The sequence below is a fragment of the Lacerta agilis genome, chromosome 5, assembly GCF_009819535.1.
Source record: "Lacerta agilis isolate rLacAgi1 chromosome 5, rLacAgi1.pri, whole genome shotgun sequence".
NCBI lineage: Eukaryota > Metazoa > Chordata > Lepidosauria > Squamata > Lacertidae > Lacerta > Lacerta agilis.
The window spans coordinates 64,032,012-64,054,729 of NC_046316.1; the positions used below are offsets into that span (position 1 = coordinate 64,032,012).

General features: G+C 39.7%; 1 protein-coding gene across 1 annotated transcript in view; it reads left to right on the plus strand.

Moving 5' to 3' along the window:
* The first annotated feature begins 380 nt into the window (after window positions 1–380).
* The window catches only part of CLSTN2 (calsyntenin 2), a 312,732-nt gene continuing 290,394 nt past the window's right edge, over window positions 381–22,718 (plus strand). The window contains exon 1 of the mRNA XM_033150239.1: window positions 381–518. Within this exon, the coding sequence (XP_033006130.1) occupies window positions 455–518 (64 nt within the window). The 5' untranslated portion in view covers window positions 381–454. The remainder of the gene's footprint in view (window positions 519–22,718) is intronic.

Consider the following 22,718-nt stretch of genomic DNA (forward strand, 5'->3'; position numbering starts at 1 on the left):
CGGAATGAAAGTGGCAGCGTTCTGAAAGCGTGCTTTTCTTCGCCGTAGTTTGCGCGCGACGAACCTCCTTCCAGCCGCGTCTCTTCTCCCTCCCCCGCCCCTCCTCCTCATGAATATTCACGCATCTCCTCCCAGTGACGTTGCAGCAGTCCCGCGGTGAAAGCTGGAGAGCTGCTTTGGTCCTGGCAGTAAAGCCTGCGAATGACTGAGCAGTAGCCGTCATCATCCTATAGCAGACGCCGCGGCGCGCGCGCGGCTGCTGCTCCAGCTTCTCGTTTGCCTTTCCCTCCGTTGCCACAGCCCAGCGACGCGAGCGGTCTGAGGGAGCGCGCGGCGCAGCCCCCTGAGCCTCCTCCGTCTCGACGAAGGGAGACGGCTGTGGCAGCAGCTGTGGTAAAAGCCGAGGAAGAGGAAGAGAAGAAAGCGCGTCTTGCTCGACCGGGTTGCCGAGAGGATGAGGCAGTGCTGGGAGTGGGCGCTGCTCCTGTGCGGGGTCGGCAGTCTCCTCGCCTCCAAAGGTAAGTGAAGTTTCCCTCCCTCCTCGCCTCGCCTTCTCCTCCCCAGCGAAGCCAGGCTGCGCGCAGGTGTGAGGGGTGCCGCCTCGTCGGCTTGGCGCGAGCGCTTCCTTCCCGGGGCAATTCCGGGGGCGCCGGCGGCAGCGTTTGTTGTGTCTGGCGGGCTTGTAGCGCTTGACGAGGCTCTGGTGGCACGCAGGAGGAGTTTCGTTCGCTTGGGCTGCCGTTGGTTTTGGTGCGGGCGAGGGAAGCGGGGAAGCTTTGTTGGCTGCACGCACCTGAAAACGGCAGGTGGAGACGGGAAAGCTTGCTCGCCTCAGGGAGAGAAGGGTGGGGTGGGGGTGGGAGGCGGCGAGGAAAAGGGACTCCCTCACCGTTACGCATCCTTGAGGGAAAGAAGAGCCGGGGAAAGTTTGAGGCGTCGTGAGGGGGAAGACGAAGGGAAGCCGCTGGAGTTGGGGGGAATTGGGCTGGTGCTGGCGCTGCCGCGATTGGGCCACGAGCGAAGTCTCTGGGAAGGTGAAGGTGCCTCGAACACATCGCTCTTCGGAGACGGGCGCTCTGACCCTGGCGGGGCTTAAACGGATTGCTTGGCTGAGCGAAAGGCAGCCGGTGGCTGCAAATGAGGCGGCGACACTGGGGCGGAATGTTTATTCGCCTTATGGAGCTCCAATCTAGAAAGGAGTCTGTTTTGCGTGGACCTCTGGCCAAAGGTCTTATTTGAAGGGGATATTCGAATCGGTAGGGAAGATCGGTTGTGTGTACAGTAGTACACACTGAAACTTGGTATTTCGGTTCTTGCATCAGCAAAGTTGAAGACACCAAAACATTGACGTAGCCTGCCTAACACAGAAAATACTCGTTTTTCATTTTAGCTGGGGTAGCCCACTTGGCCCTGGAGTTTCCATTCATTCCACTTTGCAATACTCCTCTTTGGTTCAGTATGAAACACATTTAAGACTTTTCACCCTTGATATGATGTTGCTTCAATGGAAAGCAATGATGTCAGAGAGAAAGGAAAACTTGGCAGGGAAAATAATAATAGTCTCCGTAGCATTAAACTGCTTAGATAACCCCAGGTGGCTTTTGGTTTCCCTCTATGATGAAACATGCTATTCATAGATTTATTTTGATAGTATGCATTAGTAACTTCTGTTTTTAACACAACTAGTTTTGCTGGTGACATCTGGCTCTCAAAAAGTAAAGGATTTCCCTTTCTCTGTCTTGCATTTCTGCTGTGAATCTTTCTCTAGGATGCCAACTGTTCAGTGTTAAGCAGAAGTGGTGAGCACTTTACTAAGCACTGCCTTGAAAATGCCACGGTTTCTTATTGACAGAAAATACCATAGTTATGATATGAAAGTTTGTTCATTGCTGTTTGTGAATGCCTAGGACAAAACATTAGCATTAGTTCACAGGAACTTGGAGGACTATACTCTGAGAACCAACAGAAATATAGATTATTTGAGCACAAGGCACAGAGGTCATCAGACCAATTACTATAATCTTTGTGTTTTGCATGCAGTTTGATTGCAATACAGATTACAAGCAATGGACAGAAATAGAGCAACTGGCAGTTGTCCCTCTATTTATCTCCTTTAAAATAACCCCCATATGATTTCCTTCTGGCAAACATGAGAGTTTTGTTTTTAGGTGTTTGAGGAGTGTTATTCTATAAAGACTGGTACATATGAATTCTGTCAAAGTTATGAATTCTACTTTACCACTGGGGGGCTGCAAAGTGCATTGTTAGACTTCTACAATTTTACATGGTGTTTAGTGCTTGATATAAGAAGACTTTTTAATGACCATTATAGAGACATAAAAAGATGTCAACAAAGTGTTATGCTTTCATTCTTGATGAGGTATTTAAATATGGAGAATCACTGCAGTTCCCACCAGTTATTTTCCCATTGTGATTTTGTTTTCATTTGTGTAAATATGTGTGAGAATTTCAAGTTTTGGTTTCTTTATAAAGAGCAGCTGTAGAACATCTAGATGAAAGGTACTATGATTGCAAAGAATGCTTGATATGTTTCATTTCCCCCCTCCCAATATGATATGTTTGGGGTCATATATGTAAAGTGAGTTGCTTGAAGAAGGATGTTGCCTGCTTTGAGGTCTTCGTACACAGCTGATGTGCTGTTTGATTCACTTAGCAAGAGAGAGCTGCAAGTCAGTCCACCTCCCCTTATTTCTTGTTATTTCCTGCTGAAAAACACAGAGGCTTCAGTACCAAAGAAGACATAAGTAGCTGAGCAACTCACGTGCTCACTACCTATACTGTACTGGCTACTGAAGAGAACTATCAGACTCTTTGGTTTGTTCTGTGTATGAACAAACACATCTCTGTCTGCTGTGGTTCTGGGATAGTACCCGTTGCTACAAAGGTGCTCTGCCCCACTGCCATTCTGAGACTATCCTCTTAGCACCTAGCCTGCTAAAGTTTTGCACTTTGTGCGATTCTGTCAGAATGATGCAAGAAGCAAACAGTAGCATGAACTGGCTATTGTTCCCAATTGTAGTTTGACTTACCCTCTTTATCTGCAAAGTGTAAGGACTCCAGATGTATGAAAATACATACTCTACTATATACCTGGATCCTTCTGCTTGGAGATATCACAAGCATGTCTGCTTGCTCATTCTGTGGCCTTGGAAAGAGCAATAATACCTTTCAAAAAACAACAACTCTGTGTCTACAAGTAAATTTTGGTATTGGGTTCAGTTCTGAATTTTATGTCGTGGGTTATATTAATTTTAGTTATTGTGAATCATGCTTTGAATCTTTGTTGTCTGGTGCCCTAAAACTGTCCATAACAGTTGCAACCGGAAGGGGGCCAGTATAACCTTGACATATTGAGATATATTCACATTTCTGTCTGCATAATCAGATACATTTATTACAAATATTTTATTTGTCACCACTAATGTACTTGGCACTTCTTTGAGTAATATAGACAAAAATACGCCTCTCTCCTTCAATGAAGTTGCAGTCTATATACCAATAAACTAGAATATGTACAGGCATCTTGCTTCTTCCTTATGCCTTGCAATAAATCTGTATGCAGGGCACTTCACTGACATTAAAGTAAATTGTTCACAGTAAAGAAATGTTCTGCTGAAGATCACCAGTCTAAAGTTGCTATGATAGATGTTGCTAGTTGGCGCCATCAGATGAGGCTAATAAACTGGCGTTACCAAGACTATTTTGCTCTGCTTTAATGTGATAAGTCATATTGTTTGTAGTTATTTAGCTTAACGCAGGTCAACTTGATCACCGGATACTTCAAGAAGCCTCCATACTCTTATGATATAGGTTGGTGTTTTGATATGATATCCTTAAAATAATGGAAATAAGAAAAGAGCAAAGCTTGAGGAGCTTATAGCTTATTGCCTGGTTCCTGAATGAATGTCTGTTTAATCCAGGGAATGTCTCCTGGCTTACCATGTCATAGGAACCAGACCACTGACTGTCTATATTAGGATATATAGTCTAGTATTGACAACATAGGAAGCTGTCTCATATCTAGTTACAGGTAGGTAGCTGTGTTGGTCCACCGTAGTGGAAACAAAATTTTAAAAAATCCTTCCAGTAGCACCTTAGAGACCAACTAAGTTTGTTCTTTGTATGAGCTTTCGTGTGCATGCACACTTCTTCGGATACTGAAGTATCTGATAGGCGTGCCTGGCGTGCTCTGGTCCATGGGGTCACGAAGAGTCGGACACGACTGAACAACAACATAACAAACTTAGTTGGTATCTAAGGTGCTACTGAAAGGATTTTTTTTGTTTTTGTTTTGTCTCATATCTGGTCAGCCCACCTGATTCATCTAGCTCGGTAATGTCTACAAACTAGCTGGCAGCCACTCTACAGAGTCACAGGTTCAAGGACCATCCCCAGTTCTAGCTGGAGATGCTAATGGTTGATCCTGGGAACTTCGGCACTCAAAGCAGATCCACCACCACTGAGCCATGGCTCTTCAGTATTACTGAAAATACTTAACGTTGCTACAGTGTTTGGATTTCTTGAAAGTTATGTTGCTGTACATCATGGGCTTTCAGCCATTGGCAATTTTTATATAAGACATTCTTACAGCAGCTCTTTTTGTATGGTAGATGTGTGACCTTGCACTATGAATCTTTTCCCATTCTTTGTAAGCTATGCAAAAAGAAAACTCCTGGCGGGAGTTACCCAGCACTAGAGAACATCTGATATGAAGTGTCAGTCCCTAAGGCAGCTTACAATATTTTGTATCAGATACTGAAGAAAATACTTAGATTTGCTAAATCCTCATTTCAGTCTCTTTAAACTGCAACTTTGCCCTTGCCCTCTTTCTCAAAGTGCGTAATTCAAGGTCTCTTGAACAGTAACCTCAATTTTGCCTTACTTGCCTCAAAGAGATCCCCTCTTACTTTTAAGAGGATTATATTAAGAAAATATATAATTTTAGCTAGCCCAGTGCAGGGGTGATAGGAAATAGCTACCCTTAATAGCAAATTGTCCTTAATGCTATTTAATAAGATATCTGTGAGAAAAATGGACAAAAGATTAGTAGCACACTGATTGGAACTGAAACTTGTTTCTTCATTTGGTAAAATAATTGGCTAAACTGTGAAATATTAATACAGCCTAAGGTTATACAATTTTAAAGAAAGTAGTACCTTTTAAAATAATGAGATTTGATGTAGATGAAAATCAACTATACACATTTCTCCCCACCAACACCACACAGATAGATTATGATGTGTCTGTTTCTAATGAAATTTAAAAATATATACCTAATCTTTCATGCAAAATGTTCCTGAAGCTACTTGGTCAGACTGACATAGAATGTGCACACTGAGGTCCTAAATACTGATCCCTTCTTGTGCTCATTAATGTATTTCTTGCTGAGCTTTTTTTTATCTCAAAGGTAAATCTGACTTCCCCCAATGTTTAGAGAGCAATTTGGATCTATTGCCCAAGAGTAGATTTAGATAATATGTTGTAGGGGTGGCTTCTAAACTGGATTAACAGGCACTCCAGATCAGTGAACTATGGAAGATTGGAATGCTAACAGATCATCACACTGGGACTGAACCTATTTCCCCTGAACTACGATAATGGTGATTCTTTGTGCCTAACACAACTTGCAGTGAAATTTTCATTTAGTGCACCATGCATACCTGTCCTATGGTACCTTAGGTGTGATCCAGCTTGTGCTTGTGGTGGAGCAGTGATGTAGCTCCAGCACAGTTCAGTTCAAACAAGCCATGGCAACTTGTGAATTGGTTCTTACTGGAATGATGGTTACGTGGAAATATGGGTATTATTAGAAATGTGAAAAGCAGGAACAACACAACAAATCATGGAGGATTCTATAAGTGTAAAAGGGATGGCTGAATCTGTAAGCACTAATAAATGTATACAGAATGTAGGATGAGAAATACCACTCTTGGGGAGAGATAATGGAGACTTGCTGGTATTTAAAGAGTATAGCAAGAGCAGCCTTTCCCGACTTGGTTCTCTCCTGATGTTGAAGTGCAACTGTTCAGACTAGCCAGAACGGTCAATCAGGGAAGACTATGAGCTGTAGTCCAGGGATATCTGGAAGGTCGTGCTTGGGGAAGGCTTTGCTACAGGAATTAAGCCAAATAATATTTGTGAACTGTTTCGTTCCTCTTGCTTTGTCTCCCTCTTTAAATAACAATAATGCTTATATCTTGCTTCCCCTCATGAGTAGCTAACAACATACAAAATGTAACAGTAAACAACAATTAAAAGTAACAGGTAGGTAGCCGCGTTGGTATGCCATAGTCAAAACAAAACAAAAATTCCTTCCAGTAGCACCTTAGAGACCAACTAAGTTTGTTCTTGGTGTGAGCTTTCGTGTGCATGTACACTTCTTCAGATACCTGAAGAAGTATGCATGCACACGAAAGCTCATACCAAGAACAAACTTAGTTGGTCTCTATGGTGCTACTGGAAGGAATTTTTTAAAAAAATTAAAAGTAAAGCATTAAAGCAAAATAAAAGCATCACTGCACTGTGATATTATGTCATGGATGTTAGGGAAGTTTAAAAATAATCCAAATAGAAATACTACAAAATTTGTGTTTGTTTGTTTTTAGGAATTTGCTGTAGTGTGCCACAGTATGCTGTTGAACCTACTGCAGAGTCTGCACATTGCTATGCTTTCAGATAGTGGATGAAATATAAATCACTCCATCTCAGTTTTGTTATTATCACCTGTTACCTTGATACTTTTTGATGTTGGAGAAGCATTTGTATTAATATAAAACCAGAGCCATGAGCCAGCAGCATTCTGAGTTGATGGTCTTCTTTCTTCCTCCTGGCAAGCCATACACTATGACTTGTGTAATCTTGTTTTCAGACACCATCTGTTGCAGTACTGGTATAATGTGAGTGTTCAGTCTGCATTGGATGGAAACTATGATCACATAGTGTTGGATCCAGACTTTCCTCTTGGCCAGTGGCAGCATTTCCTGAGAGGAGTTCAGCATCACTTCCCACAATGTCCTAGAGGTTTGTTGGGTGCTATATTGAGAAATGGAATTGGCATAACATCATTTGTCCTCCCAGCCAATGTGCTGTATGTGGGGCTTTCCTTGAAGATGACAACTCAGAATGTTGAAAGAAGTGCAGAAGGAAACTAGCCCACTGACTGGTTTGGCCGGAAGAATTCATATTACTATGCTTCTGAGAGAATTGCATTTTCTACCTATCCTAGTCCCAATTCACGGTCTTGTCTCTGACATACAAAACTCTAAACAACTGGGATTGCAAATACTGGAAAGTGCCTTGTCCTCTTGACTGATGTAAGAGTTAAGCTTGGCAGAAGAGGTTATTGCCTTGTTGGCAATTCCATCACCCTCAGAAATCTCTGTGTGTGGGGGTGGGGGTGGCATGTGAGAGGGCATTCTCTGCAGTAGCCCCCAGACTTTGTAACTTTTACTTTGTAGACATGTGCCTAGTGCCAACTCTGCATATATTTAGAAGGAATGCAAGTGCACCTTCCCCCTGAAGCTTGTGGGGATATTTGTTCATTCTGCTTTTAGTGATATTATATTGGTTGTGCTGTTTACAATTTAATTATTTATGTACTGTGTCGTAATGTGCTACACCCTAACACTTAAGGGAGAAGGCTGGTTAATTAATGCATTAAATAAATAAATAAATAAATAAATGGAAGGAGCCTTTCTGTCCATGGAATATGAAGTATAGATCGAGCCCTTTATCTTCTGCATTCTCTCACAGTAACAATTGCAATTAAAAAAAGCAGTGTGTATGCACGCACACAGGATTCAGTTCGATCTGCTATGGAGCTGTAGTTCTTGTTCATCTATACTGCTCACTACAAAAGGAGGAACCTGATTACTTGGCAAGATTGCAGGCTCCTTCACCCAACTTTTTGGTCTTTGAGATGAGCTCTGGATTATTCTCCAAACATGCTTTTAAACAGCAGTGTTATGGAAATTGCAATCTCCTTTGCCTATTAAATTGCCATTAAAATAATAATAATAAATAGCCACACTACTTTCTTTCCAGTTCTAATGTTGAGGTTTTTCCAATCACAGCTTAAGTGCAGACTGCTTAACTTTGCCTCAATGAATCCATTAAGTCTGACAAAATTTTAAGTGAAAGTACAGCAGTTTAATTATGATACAGATACAATTGTCTTTGTTGTAGTATGTCTATAGTAGCATGATGAACATGCAATGTGGGTGTATGCAGGGCTCTCACAATCTCAAATAGACATGGTTTTAGCAATAGATATTTCAGGAATTGTAGCGAAGATAAAGACTATAAAGTGTGTCAGTAGCGGGCTGCATTGGAGACCTAAACATGACTGCTAATAACAACCTGACAGTTTTATGCACATTGGTCATGTACTGATAAATGCACATTTGACAAATGATTTTAGGTGTATAAATAATGAAAAATATATGTGCAGTTGCTCTTAGCAGGCACATGAATGATGCTTGTTCTAATTATAAAATGTTCTGGAAACAAGCTCTGGAAACTTGTTGGAAGAGATACCACTGTATGTTTTGTCAGCGGGACTGTACAATGTACTCTAGTTAAATGAAATGGTGACTTCAAAATATAGATAGGTAGAACAAGTTAAGATGGCTTGCAGAAAAGGTTGATTTACTGTCCTCGGCCAAGCTTTTCAAAAATACTGCCAAAGTTAAATATAGGGTAGAAGGCACTGATATTTATGAGGCAGCTGAATAGCAATCTTATTTAGAGCAAGGCTTTTAAAAGAAGACAAAGTTAACATATCCTAGCAACTGAAATTGAATAGTAACTTATCTACCATAGTTATTCATTCAAGAAATAAATAAATTGTAAAGGTCTTTGTTAACTTCACCCAGTTCTTTCACAGTTAGCTAAAATGTAAAAGATTTTCTATACTGCTTTGACATACTCTGGGCTGTTTATAGCTGTCTGTATTGTCTAAATGGTCCATGGAAACTAGTGAAGAGAAGGCTGAATATGAAAGCTTTAGAAGAGAAAGGAATATGCGGGTCTATGCTTGAAGTGTTCCTTTTTTAATTAAAAATTCAGCATAATAAACACCAAAAGACAACAATGTAATTGAAATTCACATTACGGATAGGAATTATTCTGATGCACTAAAATCTCTTAATTTAAACAAAACAGGTGTGTGGCTGTAATAGCTATTCGTATTAGGAAACAGTTGCCCGGTAGCTTCTAGAAATATAAACTTAACCCAGAAAATTATTTACAGTCTGCTGTGTGTGAGAGAGAGAGAAGAAGAAGAAAAAGAAAAAGAAAAAGAGTTTGGATTTGATATCTCGCTTTATCACTACCCAAAGGAGTCTCAAAGCGGCTAACATTCTCCTTTCCCTTCCTCCCCCACAACAAACACTCTGTGAGGTGAGTGGGGCTGAGAGACTTCAGAGATGTGTGACCAGCCCTGAGAGACTTCAGAGATGTGGAGGAGTGGAGACTCGAACCCGGTTCCCCAGATTACGAGTCTACCGCTCTTAACCACTACACCACACTGGAGAGAGGGGGGGAGAGAGAGAGAATGCAGAGGCTTATATCCAATGCTTCCCCCTGCAGTCCCCACGAACACTCAAAATTTGTTCCAGATGACTGAGGGACCTTCTAGTGCAGAAGTTGGGGGCTGCAGGGGGGATTCTACCAGTGAATCTACTGTTTACAAATGATTTAACTTGGTTGCGTTGGATATTATCTATATGAAACAAAAGGTCTTCTGGAGTTCTGCAGAACCATTGCGGAGTCAGAATAGAAAGTATGCATCTGTGTTATATGTAGTAAGACCAATCTGCAGATGGATAGATAGATATATTACTGGAAATTCTTATGACTTTTCATAGAGAAGACAGTATGTGTTGCCCCCTCCTCATTTTAATTTTTGTACTGGATTAGTTCTGCCAGCCAAAAATAGTTCATACGGTTTTCACAAAAGGCAGCTTTACAAAAAAATTGGTCCCCAAAGCAGCAGAATATGGCTTCAACTTCTCTCAATAGCAGCTAAACACATGGTGCGAGCTACCTGCACAATGAAGCATGTGAATGACCTGGGCCCTGAATGTTTTAAGGAACATCTTGCTCTGTGTTTTTATGTGTAATGTATATATGCATTTAGTTCCCACCTTTGTAGTGGTGATACAGCACTAAAAAGTGGCTTAACAACAATTAAAACCAGTCATAAAGTATAATAACATTCCATGAAATAATGATACATGTACCCCCATGCCACAAAATTATAAAATAAAAAGGAATGCAAAGGAATATGCATACTATTTTAATTGAGGAAAAATGGGCCATACAAAATGTGTATACAAAATGGACCATACAAAATGCTAGCATGTCACCAAACAATGATGCATTCTTGATCAAAAGCTTATATTAGCTTAAAAAAATTGAAATATACCAGTACCATAGATATACCTTGAATATGACCTTGCTTACAATAGATGAATGAATGCCTGTGTTCATCTTGTTTTATCATTTGAAAAGGATGAATTGTGACCAGATGGTTAATATAATTTTAACAACAAGGACTGCAGACCAGGAAAGGCTAAACCTATTTGGATGAATTCAAATCAGCAGGATTTGATGAAATTCACTCCAGGGTGCTAAATCTCCAAACAATTAGATATTTTATCTGGGAAGTCATGGATAACAGATGAGATCCTAGATGGTTGTAGTGGAAAACAGGGTGCCCCTTTGTTCAGAAGCAGTAAAGAGAAGCATCCCAGATTTTTTAATAAGTTGTTGGCAAAACACTTGTATCGTCTTCTAATGTTTTTACTGTTTAACTTTTGAATGGTGTATACTGGCTTGTTGCATTTTTATGGAAGTGCAGTTATAAATATTTAAATAAGTAAATAAATGTGTTAGCACTCGGAATGTCTAAATAGTAAACCAGCAAGGGCGGCTTCTTTTGAAAAGTTGGTTAAACAGAATTTACCCACTAGCTACAAATAACAAAGCAATACACAGCCAGCCAGTCATTTTCAAGAAGTTAGTAGGCTCCTATTTGTAACGAACAGTTTAGGAGACCCAGTTTGGAGATGGTCATTTTAGGAATAAAGGGTAGAATCAAATCCACCCTCCTGTTCTGTGAAGTGCTGCTGCTCTAGGCTAAGAAGTCACATCTAGTAAGTAGAGAGAGAGCTAAACACAAGCATCTTTTTGAAGTTCCCACTAGCTATAGTTAGTTTATTTATATAACACATTTTCCACAAATACATTATGCTCAGAGCAGTTCACAGAAGGCAATTTAAGTTCACTAGAGTGAGTTCTAAGAGCAGGTAGTGGGTAAATCCCCTGTTTAATGCAACAAGGAAGCAGTTTCAGATTCTGGCATTGCTGTTACTATGTATTAGATTTCTATCCTGCCCTTCCTCCCGAAACTCTTTAAACATTTTAAAAACACACCAAATATTCTCACAACTACTTTCAATGTTGCCTTAAACAATATATTTCAACCTCCAAATGCCTGGGTGAACAGCAATTTTTTTCTAAATTCTACTAACTTATACATTAATAATGAGGGAGAAAGATGCCTCTCACCAGAGAGGACATTCTGTAAGTGAGCATCACAATACCTGGTCATGGGTCAGTGCCAGCTGGGCACCACCACCAACAGGACCTCACCTGCCAGTAGTAAAACCTGAAATGGTTGATGTTGGGGTGGGGGCAGTCACTACTTTAGGTACTTGGACCTAAAGTCATTTACATACAGCTTTGCATGTTAGTACTAATGCATTTAGTTCACTTGCAGCACTTCCAGGACTAGTGATTTATTGGGCTGCCTACTCTCTAGCCTGACAGCTGCCTCCTCACCATCTTCCACAGTAGGTCAATAGACCAGGCTATCCTGGTCCAGAAGTGGTTTGGGCTGGCCAAGCAGCCTAACCCAGGCATAAGTGCTCAGAGGCCACTTGGGATTCCAGTGGCAAAATAAGGACTCCCAGCTATGAACTTGTTCTTTCAGGAAGGCTGCAGTTGCTTCCAGAACAGGTCATCCAAATAATTCCCAGACATGGAAACAACTACCCACAGCACCTCTGTTATAAGGATTCAGTTTATTGGTCCTCATCTAGTCCATTGCTGCCTCCAGTCACTTATCTAACACCTTCATAGCTGCTTCTGATTCAATTGGAATTCAGTAAATCATGGGTTTTTCTTTCTTCCCCAGTGCCTGTAACACCTTGTGGACATTGGTGATATCCCAAAATGCAAAACGCTTTAGTCCCATTGACATAAATGGGCCTTAAGTTAATAATTACTATTTTTTTCCATTTATTTTGTTGGGAACAACTAAAGCATAACTAGCTTTGTCTGAATCCAAACCATTCAACTGAATTTTTTTTAGTTGTTTCTTTTTTTGCATATGTACAGTATTGAAACCAGCATATGCTGCAGTTTCTGGAATCCTGTGAAAGCGTGTATGAAAATATGAAGGTAAGGAGTGAGTATGGGAACAGTGGGGAAGGAACCAGACAACTAGTTAAACCAAAAATCTATGCAATGATTGTGCCAAGGGACAGTGGGAGCACAGTAGGTAAGAGGCTTGCCATATCAGAGACTATTCGATCGGAGCTGTTCCATGTTGTAAACTTCCTACTGAGTCTTGGCCAGATCACTTCAATACCTATTTGCAGACACAATCATGTTTGATTCATGTTGTGTAATCAAAGAATTGAGATAGTTTGTACACATCACTATAGATTCTACTATATCCTCAAATATGTGGACTTTTTACAGTTACCTTTTCAATAATTCACCTCAATAAATCCCAATATTATTTTAAAACTTCTGGCACAAAATCTGACATACATTTCAGGTTTATTGAAAGCAGTATACTGTACTTAAGCATACCAACTCTATATTTGGTTTTCAACCCCAAAGTTGAAAGCCTTTGAGAGAAAATGTAGGGGCTAGTAAACATGATATATTTGTGCATGCTATAGCTTGGTGGATCCTAGTCTTTTACTTGACCTGCTGCTCAGAGCAGATGAGAGGAAAAGCAACAGGTCATCTGGCCTCTTCCATCAGGGTGTCGAGGGCAATAAAGCTTATCAATCAAGGCAACCAAGGGCGATTCAATCCTGAATCCAGATTGGAATGTGCCCAGATCTCTTCCAAGTGTGATTATAGCTGAACAGCATCTTCCCTAAAAAGGGAATATTTATGTCCAGAGTGATTTTTTTTTGAGGAGTGGTCTTACTAGCCCCTCTAAGTGTAGCTGGTGCCACTCCTTCCCAAAGAGTTAGTCATACAGTCTGGTTAAACAAACACCCAGTCAACTGCTGCTAGCTCACTCAAATCAGACATGATGGGTAAGGTTCAATGGAGCATGTAGTTTACTGAATGGCCACAAGCACCCTGCCTGCATCACTAGGCCTTAGAAGATTAAACTGGTCTCATAATACTAGGCCACATAATGTACAACTCATTCAGACCCGCCACACCCAAGTTTCTATTGAGACGAGCAGCTTAAAGTGTCTTTCAGAATTGTCACAGCAGCCTTCTAAGGACACAGCTTCCTGTTAAGCCCTATACCACCCAAAATAGCCTTTCTGGGTGTCTTCTTTAAGATGAAAGTAGCTCTATTTTATTTACAATAAAACCTTAACATAAGCATTCTATATACAAACCACCACATCAGAAGAAAACACAGAAAGTGAAACTTGGGCTCCTTCTGGCCGGTTCTTATAGCCAGCATGACCTTGACAGAAAGAGATAACAGAACCAGTTTGAACCAGCTGTTCAGCTTCTCTGAAGGAATAACCAAAACTTCAGGAACCTTCTGCTTGTTTCTAGGCAGAATAGAATCTTGCTTGTCAGCTGGAAACCTCCAGCTTATATCACACAGAGAAGCTTCCAGAACCTTCTTGAATTGATTAGAATAGAAAAAAAAACTACAAATTAGATCAATACTTTGCGTACCATTTTTTTTTTTTTAGAATGCATACCTAACATTGCAGAACATTTTTTTGTCTGCACATTTGTTCATGTACTCAAAAAGAATTCTAAGTATTTGGAAATGCCTTCATTTTTCAGAAGCCATATTGACTTTACTCAGCTTAGGTTTTGTTTGCTCTCGTTCTCTTTCCATGTTTGTGCCCAGCAATTCTTTCACTTCATTAAAACAGACTATATTTTCCTAGCAATATTTCTGGACAAGCAGATTATTTCTGCTGAGATGGTCTTCGTGCTCCCTGCTGCAAAGCAAAAACATACACAGTAGGTCATGCTCAGCAGCTAATCTTATTCCTTTAACTCTTATGTATGGTCTGCATAATGTTTAAGTTCTCCAGCTCATATGAAAGATTCATTGGGTCCAATTCAGTTTCTAAAGTGCTTTGGGGAAGCAAAAAAAATATGAAAAATAATTGAAAATGAGTTAAGATACTGATTTCTTAAAACTGGTTTCCTCCCTACTGTTAATTAAGTTGTCTTTGTTTTTAAGATTTAACATAAGATAGTTATACACAATGCTTTTTTTCTGGAAAAATAGGTGTTGGTACTCACCATGAAGTTGTTACACTAAGTGTCACACTTTGTAACAACAACAAAAAGAGGTGCTGGTACTGCGTATCATTGAGTACCCCCTGAAAAAAAAGCACTGGTTATACACCTGGTAGACTTCCTTCCTTCCTTCCTTCACTATTCTGTCTTGTGATCTCATTTATAGAACGCAGAATCCTGCCCAACCGTGTGAAGTAGAACCCCTCCTCATAGCTATTTGTAATTTTCACCTGCTTTTCACCAGTGTGGTGTAATTGGTTGGCCCAGTGCGCAGAGTGCCGGTGTTTACTGAGTTCTTGCATATAGATGTAAAGCTAAATCATAGTTTGTTTGGTTTAACTCTAGGTTATATTTGTAAGTATGAACTTAGCTAGGCTCACTAACCAAAGTTTGTCAACGAACCAGAATCTGAAACCATGGTTTTGTTTGTGAATAGCAGTTTGTGCTATATGTGCTTTGTCACTATGTTCAAGTTTGGTAGTCTCGTTTAATCCTAGATCTCTGTGTCACCCTGCCCTTGTTTCCTGCTGGGCTACAAAGACGTGAGAAAATGTATCAAATGAAACTGTTCGTGTGTCTGTTGTTGGTGTTTTCATAGACCTCTCCCTCACTTTGTCTGTACCTCTTCACTAAAAAGTCATTCTCCAGTTTGGCTGCTTAGCGTTTCAGCAAGCCATGCAAATAATGTTTTTCAGAAGTATCATGGTGTTTTGTTTTTTAAAAAACCAATTACCTAACAATGGATAAATGTTAAAATCACACTTCTGCTCTTATCAAGCTATACCAACTGTTCAACAGATGCAGTTGTACTTAAAAGCCTCCACAAATATTGCCACCGCATCCACCATCTCACTCACTCCCCACCAAGCTCTGTTTCTGCAGCAATCTATTCACACAAAAACATCCTTTTTATTTTAAATGGGGACGCAAATTTGTGTTCAGAATCCCGTGGCTCTTGGAAATAAGAATCTGGATTTGCACTGCTCTTGGTATAATTTTACTTTAGAGTTCCTGCTTTGCATACATGTTCTTCCTTGCAGAATTCCCTTGTCCTGCTTGCCCACGGAAAGTCCTGGAGTGGATTAGTCTGTACTTGACCCATGACTTTCTGAAATTCTGATGTGGATGAAGAAATGGGTCTGCTATAAATACTATGCCAAGTTATTGATAGTAGCTGTTTTTCTGTTTGTTTAGCACTAAACTTTTAGTATGGAAAAATACCTATGGAAAAAGTGGCTGCTGCAGGAAGAACTCTTATTCAGGAGGGCTAGAAGGAAATGATTAACAAAGAGGGCTAAGGAAAGGCAAAATATTTATGTGATCTGAAGAGGAAACAAAGAAAACCTCAAAGAGGACTAATGGAGGAAGGGAGAGATGCTTTAAGACTGAATTTACCTCAGCAGTGTTTTGAGAGAATCCAACGATCTGCTACTGCCCATGTGTTTCTTCACACCTACATATGAGCATCTAACTTACATGTTTGTTCATGGAGCAGTTTACAGATGACCGCACACTGCACATGCAACTATTACATGGTTTATCTTTAGGAAATTTAGCAATGCCCATTAAGTGCAAATATTATCTTTGTGCTTGGGGAATTAGCAGTAATCACAGTTCATTATAATTATAATGTTTGCATAAAATGGCTGACAAGGAATAAAAGAACAATGCAACTTGAAATGCTGCTACAGAAATAAGAGGAAATTGTAAGTCACATAGGCATCTTAATCAATTGGATCATGTGTAAAAGGTTTCTCTGTGTGCTTGGCAGAAGTTGATTATTATTGGGGGGAAACCAGCAGTCTCAAGGGAAAATTAATGGTAGAATTAGAGGTGTGTATTGCATTAGATGTGGCACTGGATTCAGGGGGCTAGTTAGGCTTGCAAAAACATGGCTCATGATGCATACTAGTTATTTTTTTCTGCAGCAGCCATTCTTGGGAGGATATTTGGTGAGCGCCACCACAGCTTCCCTTTATAATTGAAAAATCTTCTAAAAATATATATAAAAAAATTAAAAACGACAGGGGCTTCTCAGCAGTGGGTCTCCATCGAATGCTTGTTCTGATGTAGTGTGCCTGTCTCCCTCATTACCGACTTACAATATATATATACATTTAATCCCTGTTTACCCAGGCATTTAATGGCTGAAAGATACTGGTAATGGGAATCTTGAAATCAGTAATTGTGAGCTTTATGACTGATTTAGGTGTCTTTAGATGGTTTTCAGTTGTTTTGAACATATTTTTATTTAATTTTAAATTGTATTCTAATAACATTTTGATGTTTGTCACCCTTGGTGCCTTTTGGATGAAGGGCAGGATAGAAAGATAATTATTTATTCATTCAATTAATGACGATGATGACCTTCATTGGATTTTTTTCATTATGGTGGTGATTTTCAGACAACTGTATATAGAAGCAGAGGGTGTCTCTGTGGCAGTGAATATTATTATCGTGTCTGATATGCCATATTTATTTACAGTTGCTCAGCTTTTCATATAGCTAGACCTGGTACCTGAAGAATTGGGTTTAGACTTGCTTGCAGTATTGGCTTGTCTGACTGGATCATTAAGGCTGCCGCTTAATTACAGTATCAGTTGCATGAATCTTGATGTGAAGCTTAGTGTAGACTTTCAGGATGATGGATGGCAATTGATCCAGTCTTGACAACTTGGTGAGATAATGAGACTTTAGTGACATTCAATATTAACTGATTGCTTAATCAACAAACCTTTGCATATGAGTGACTTTTTTTTAAGGCAGGTGCTGCGAAATCATGTTAATCATAGCAGGACTGCATACATCAAATGCAGGCAGAAATATATTGAGAGGGGTTTTTTTTTTTGGGGGGGGACAGTTTTAATTGATTCTTGGCTTTCAAAGACTTTACTCAAATGCCCTGCAACTAATTACTTGGGGCAAAGTTTCATCCCTGTTCTGCTCATCTGGCACCTTCTACTTTCTACAACTGTGACCCCATTGTTGGCATGAAAAGTGAATGGTGAATTTTGCATGTGCAGTGAAGCTTCTGATATTTCAATTCACACACCCCTTCCTCTAAATAGCAGTTTACTCTGCTGCTTTACATACTTGTGGAATTTTGGGGAATTCTAAATGGCACTTAGAATCATAGAACTGTAAGTTGGAAGGGACACCGAGAGTAATCTAGTCCAACCCCCTGCAATGCAGGAATATCAACTAGATCATACATGACAGGTGGCTGTATCCAACCTCTGCTTAAAAACCTCCAAGGAAAGAGAGTCCACCACATCTCATGGGTGTCTGCTCAACTGTCACAATTTTTAAGTCAAAATCTCTCTTTTTTTTGTAACTTGAATCCATTGGTTCTGGTCCTAGCTTCCGGAGCAGCAGAAAACAGGCTTGCTCCATCCTCCAGGTGACAGCCCTTTAGTTATTTGAAAATGGCTATCATATCTCCTTGCTAAACATACCCAACTTGCATCTTGCAACATTAAGTAAACTTGAAACAGTCAGGAAGCTTTTTAACCAATGCATCAGCAGCAGTAATTTGTAAGAGCCGGGCATTACTTATGGATGTAATTGATGTAGTAGAAGGGAAGTGCAGTATAATTCTGATTTTAAATTATATTCTATATCAGACTCTAGTAAATTAATGTAATCTGTTATGCTTTATGCTGCATTATTGTTTCAAACAGGTATCCACTGGATTCCTTCAGTTTATTCAATACAGCCCAGGATGTAGCCACTGTTTCTCTGATGCTAAAGCAATATCATGGATAAGCAGCTACTTTGCTCTGCCCCAGAGTTTTCAGGTCAGTGGAATGAAGCAGCCAAGCCAAGGTTTAGCATGCCAAGTGAACTTAGGATCATGGTTAAGGTTTCTCCTCTTCAAAGAAAATTTGTAGCCAAAGTTTTTCCTATGATTAAAGGAGGAGAGACCACGTTCATAAGATATGCTAATCCAAACCTTAGGTTAACTGCTGTCCTGCTCTAAAAAGCTGAGGACCAAAGTAGGTGCAAGCTCTCCACTGGAGGCCATCATTTTCATGTGGTTATGGTAAGCCATATTATGGCTTGCCCAGGCAGGCAGATTACCGGTATGTGACCCATGAGAGCAACAAATTACCCCTTTTGGTAATTTAATTTATCAAGGTTAAGTGCAAGCTTGTGTTGTGTGTGTTCTATACCTATAGGGAGTGGGTGGCGCTGTGGTCTAAATCACTGAGCCTCTTGGGCTTGCTTTTCAGAAGGTCAGCGTTTCGAATCTGCACAATGCATTGAGCTCCCGTTGCTTTGTCCCAGCTTTCTGCCAACCTAGCAGTTCAAAAGCACACCAGTGCAAGTAGATAACTACAGTAGGTACCACTGCAGCAGGAAGGTAAACGGTGTTTCTGTGTGCTCTGGCTTCCATCATGGTGTTCTGGTGTCTTCTAGGTTGGCAGAAGCTGGGACAGAGCAACAGGAGCTCATCCCATCATGTGGATTCGAACCGCTGACCTTCCAATTGGCAAGAGTGCAACTTTGCTCATGGTAACTCCACTTGGAGAGAGGCAATTTTTGCCAATCCTTCCTTCCCCTGGTGTCTCTTCAAAAGCTATTGTTTAGGAATGGGGAATCCCCTGGAACAGTAGGGGATATGGCATTTGGGGCTGCACTGAAACACCTCTGCATTTTCCCAGCAGAACCCTCTGCTGGATCTGAGTCGTTCTCTGAATACAAGGTTCTAAAAAGATAGGAAATACTCCATACAACTAATATCATAATGTTTATTGTGGTATTTAATCTAAGATAATACTTTAAAATTTAAATAATGGCTTTGATGTTGCCTTAGGCACATTTTAGATGCCTTTCTAAATGACTTCTATATTTCCCCCTGCATGTTCCCCCCCTTTACTCCTAGTACTTATTATTTCTGAGTATGAAAGATTTAACAGAGGTGAAAAGATTAATGTCCCTGTAAGGAATTTTATTACCAGTCATATGATGGCAAAATGTTCTCTTCATAATGTTATCCCTGTCTAAAGAGTTGAGTTAATGTTGAGTGTCCACTCATTAGGTTTTATTTAAAAAAGAGTTATAAAGTCATATTAACTGTAACCTGAGATTTCTGTGAAGCTGCTGTGAAACAGAATAGCTGTTCTTGTCCTTCAAAAGTCATTTAACCCCATTATTCGTACTATATTTTTTGCTCCATTGATTTCACCAACATATGTGAATTTTTAACCAGCTGCAACAGGAGTGTTTTTAAAAAAATTAAATTATCAAATGTAAAGCAGGAAGAGAGATTTACAAAGCAGGTCGTCTGGCATTAGTGGATGTTCAAATTACCTAGCCCAATGTCAACCGTCATGTCAGCCATTTAGTCCCATTCTACACACACACACACACACACACACACACACACAATTTAACTACAGAAAACTGAATACAGCATGCCAATAGCAGGAGCAAACAATGTGTCCATTGACTGAGAAGCATCTCTGTGATACCTAAGCCCCTAGTATTGATTACTACTACTGTATTGTTTCTCTTATGGGTACCAGAGTACATTTTATTTTCAGTAGCATCTCCCAAATAGTATCTACAAGATGAATGATGACAATAAGCCACACTGAACACAGTGGATACTTACAGGAAGAAATTGCACTGTAAAGCAGAGTTTGAGGGTTGTGGGAACTGGGGAATAATACTATTACTTCTCTTGGATAAGGGGAAATAAGCAAGGATTTAGAATGCATTCTAGGTTTTTAATATAGAGCTATCATGAGGTTTGCTCTTGGAGTAGGTGCCTAGAAATACACGAAGCAAACTTGTTTAATTCAGTTAGGTCTTGCATGATGATTCCTTTTCAATAGTATATGAATTCCTTAGGTCTTCAAATTTCAGTTCTATTTCGCTCTTATTCAAATTGTTCTGAAGATGAGGAGTTCAGACACAAATACCTGTTTATTATGGTATTGAGATAGTGATGCTGAGTTGTATTCTGTATAGGGAAATGTGTGAATATATATACATAGTTTAGAACAAGTATCCTGGAAGTTTTACCACTTGGCATCCTTTTCAAAAACACTTTAACTGCATTTAATAGCTCATTTAAATGTTCAAGGAAGGTATGGACTAAGTGCTATTACTTTGAGTTTTTCCTACAGCTTAATGGAACACCAGACATTAATGAAATGTCAATGACTCTTCCTGCCAGTTCAGTTTTCTGGTTCTATCTAATTAGAATTAAATGCTTTGGGAGGTTAGGCAGACTAAATAAAAGAACAAAGAGTCCATTCTCCTAAACTATGCTCTTGCATTTGCCAAATCAATTTTAATTAGCATCATAAAGATGTCCAGGTTGTTCTTTGAAGTACAGTTTTGATTTTTCTTCCTTTCAGTAAATATGTTATGCTGCATCTTTCTTTTGTAATGAAGCATCTCTTGGTTGATTAGTTTCAAATACAAACCCTCCTTTCCAGAAAACAACAACACCCTTTCTTTGTGGAAATCACTTTCTGTTCAGTACATCTTTTTGATAAACAATTAAATTTTAATTTATTCTAAGGCTTTAGAATCATTTTAAATAAAAGAAGTCCCTGTGTATAGTTTTGTTCATTTTGGAACAGTGGCTGTGAGTTTTCAACATCAAGTTATGCATTGTCCTTCTGTTATCAACTTCAGTGCTCAGCTTTATATTTTTTTGTATTGTGAATAATTTTTTACTTGACACATTCTTTTTTTTCTTTAAACCTCATACTTTCTCTTTAGCCTCTTCCTTCCTTCCTTCCCCCACCCACCCCCAGCTGCTAGAAGGTATTAATTATCTAAGTCTTTTTTTATAGGAACAGACTCTCACCTTTTTTTTCTTTTTAGCTTTTCTAATCTTTTGAAAGGTAAGATTGTCCAGTTGAACAAATACCCTTAACATGAATACATCATAGCTTATGTAAGAGTTTGTTTCATCTCTCTTCGTTTACATCATCACACAGTCATCACTCTGATTGCCTTACCTGGAATATGCTTAATACAGAGAAATGCTCACATGACATGAGAGGTTTATCTTCCCTTCTGCAACATGACTGTATCATACTTCCACTCTTTAGGGGAGTGCTGCTGTTCAGAACTCTGGCTAGTTTGGAACAGAAGCCTTGTAGTAGTGACCACAATTGTGTGTGTGTGTGTGTGTGTGTGTGTGGCTGGGTGGATTTCAATTCCAAACTGATAGCAAACTTTGGAAGTAGAATCTACACATGTGAACATGCACACAGTTGTGACCAAAGCTACAAGACTTCTCTTCCAACTGGATGCTTTAGTAGTGCCTGTTGGGGTGAGTTAGATCTGAGTTACCGGTACTTCTGCTGCATTTTGTATTCCTGTTACTAAAAATCTGTTTTGGTATTTGCTGCACTAGATACACAAACCTTTGCATTTCTGTTTCTAGTGTACCATTAGAAATGCAGCAGACTATTGGATATATTTCTCTGCGTTACTGAGCCAACTTCAAAATCTGTTTGGTGTTGGCAATTCTGACAAAATCTGTCAGTTGCCTATATTGTCTCTTGAAGTAGCAGAGACAAGACATAATTAAAAGCAGAATAATATAATGTATACTTTGCCATTTTGTATTTCTTCAGCACTACACATTTACTTGTCAGCTTTATTTTGTGAATTTCTGACTGACAAGATTAATAAGTGATAATCCTAAATGTTTGTCACTTGCTGCTTGCAATAGCATACAAATCTGTGAACTCCAATGTTTATCTAAAATGACCCAGTAGCTTTTCAATTTGATTGTGGTTTTGGAGAGAACATGTTCTTATTTTAGAGTGGGTTTTTTCTGTCATTCATTCCTGTTAATGCTTGAAGTCTGAAAGACATAATTTTGCTATTTGTCACAGACTTGTTCACTATAATTAGTTGAGTCCAATTGACAGCATCGTAACCATAGTAGACAGGCAAATGCATAACAGGAGGCTAACAATCAATTTGCAAGGTGTCCAATAGGGCTGGCCCAAAGTGACATGAAGCAATTCATTACTGTTTCACCCACCTTGAAATTTCCTAATTTTTTACAACTGTTGAAATAGAGCCCTAAAAGAATGGCTGCTGAAATGCAAAAATGTATTTGCCACTCACTGGTTGGGCACTGGCTTGGTTTTTAATGTAGATTACCCAGTGCCTATTTGCACCAT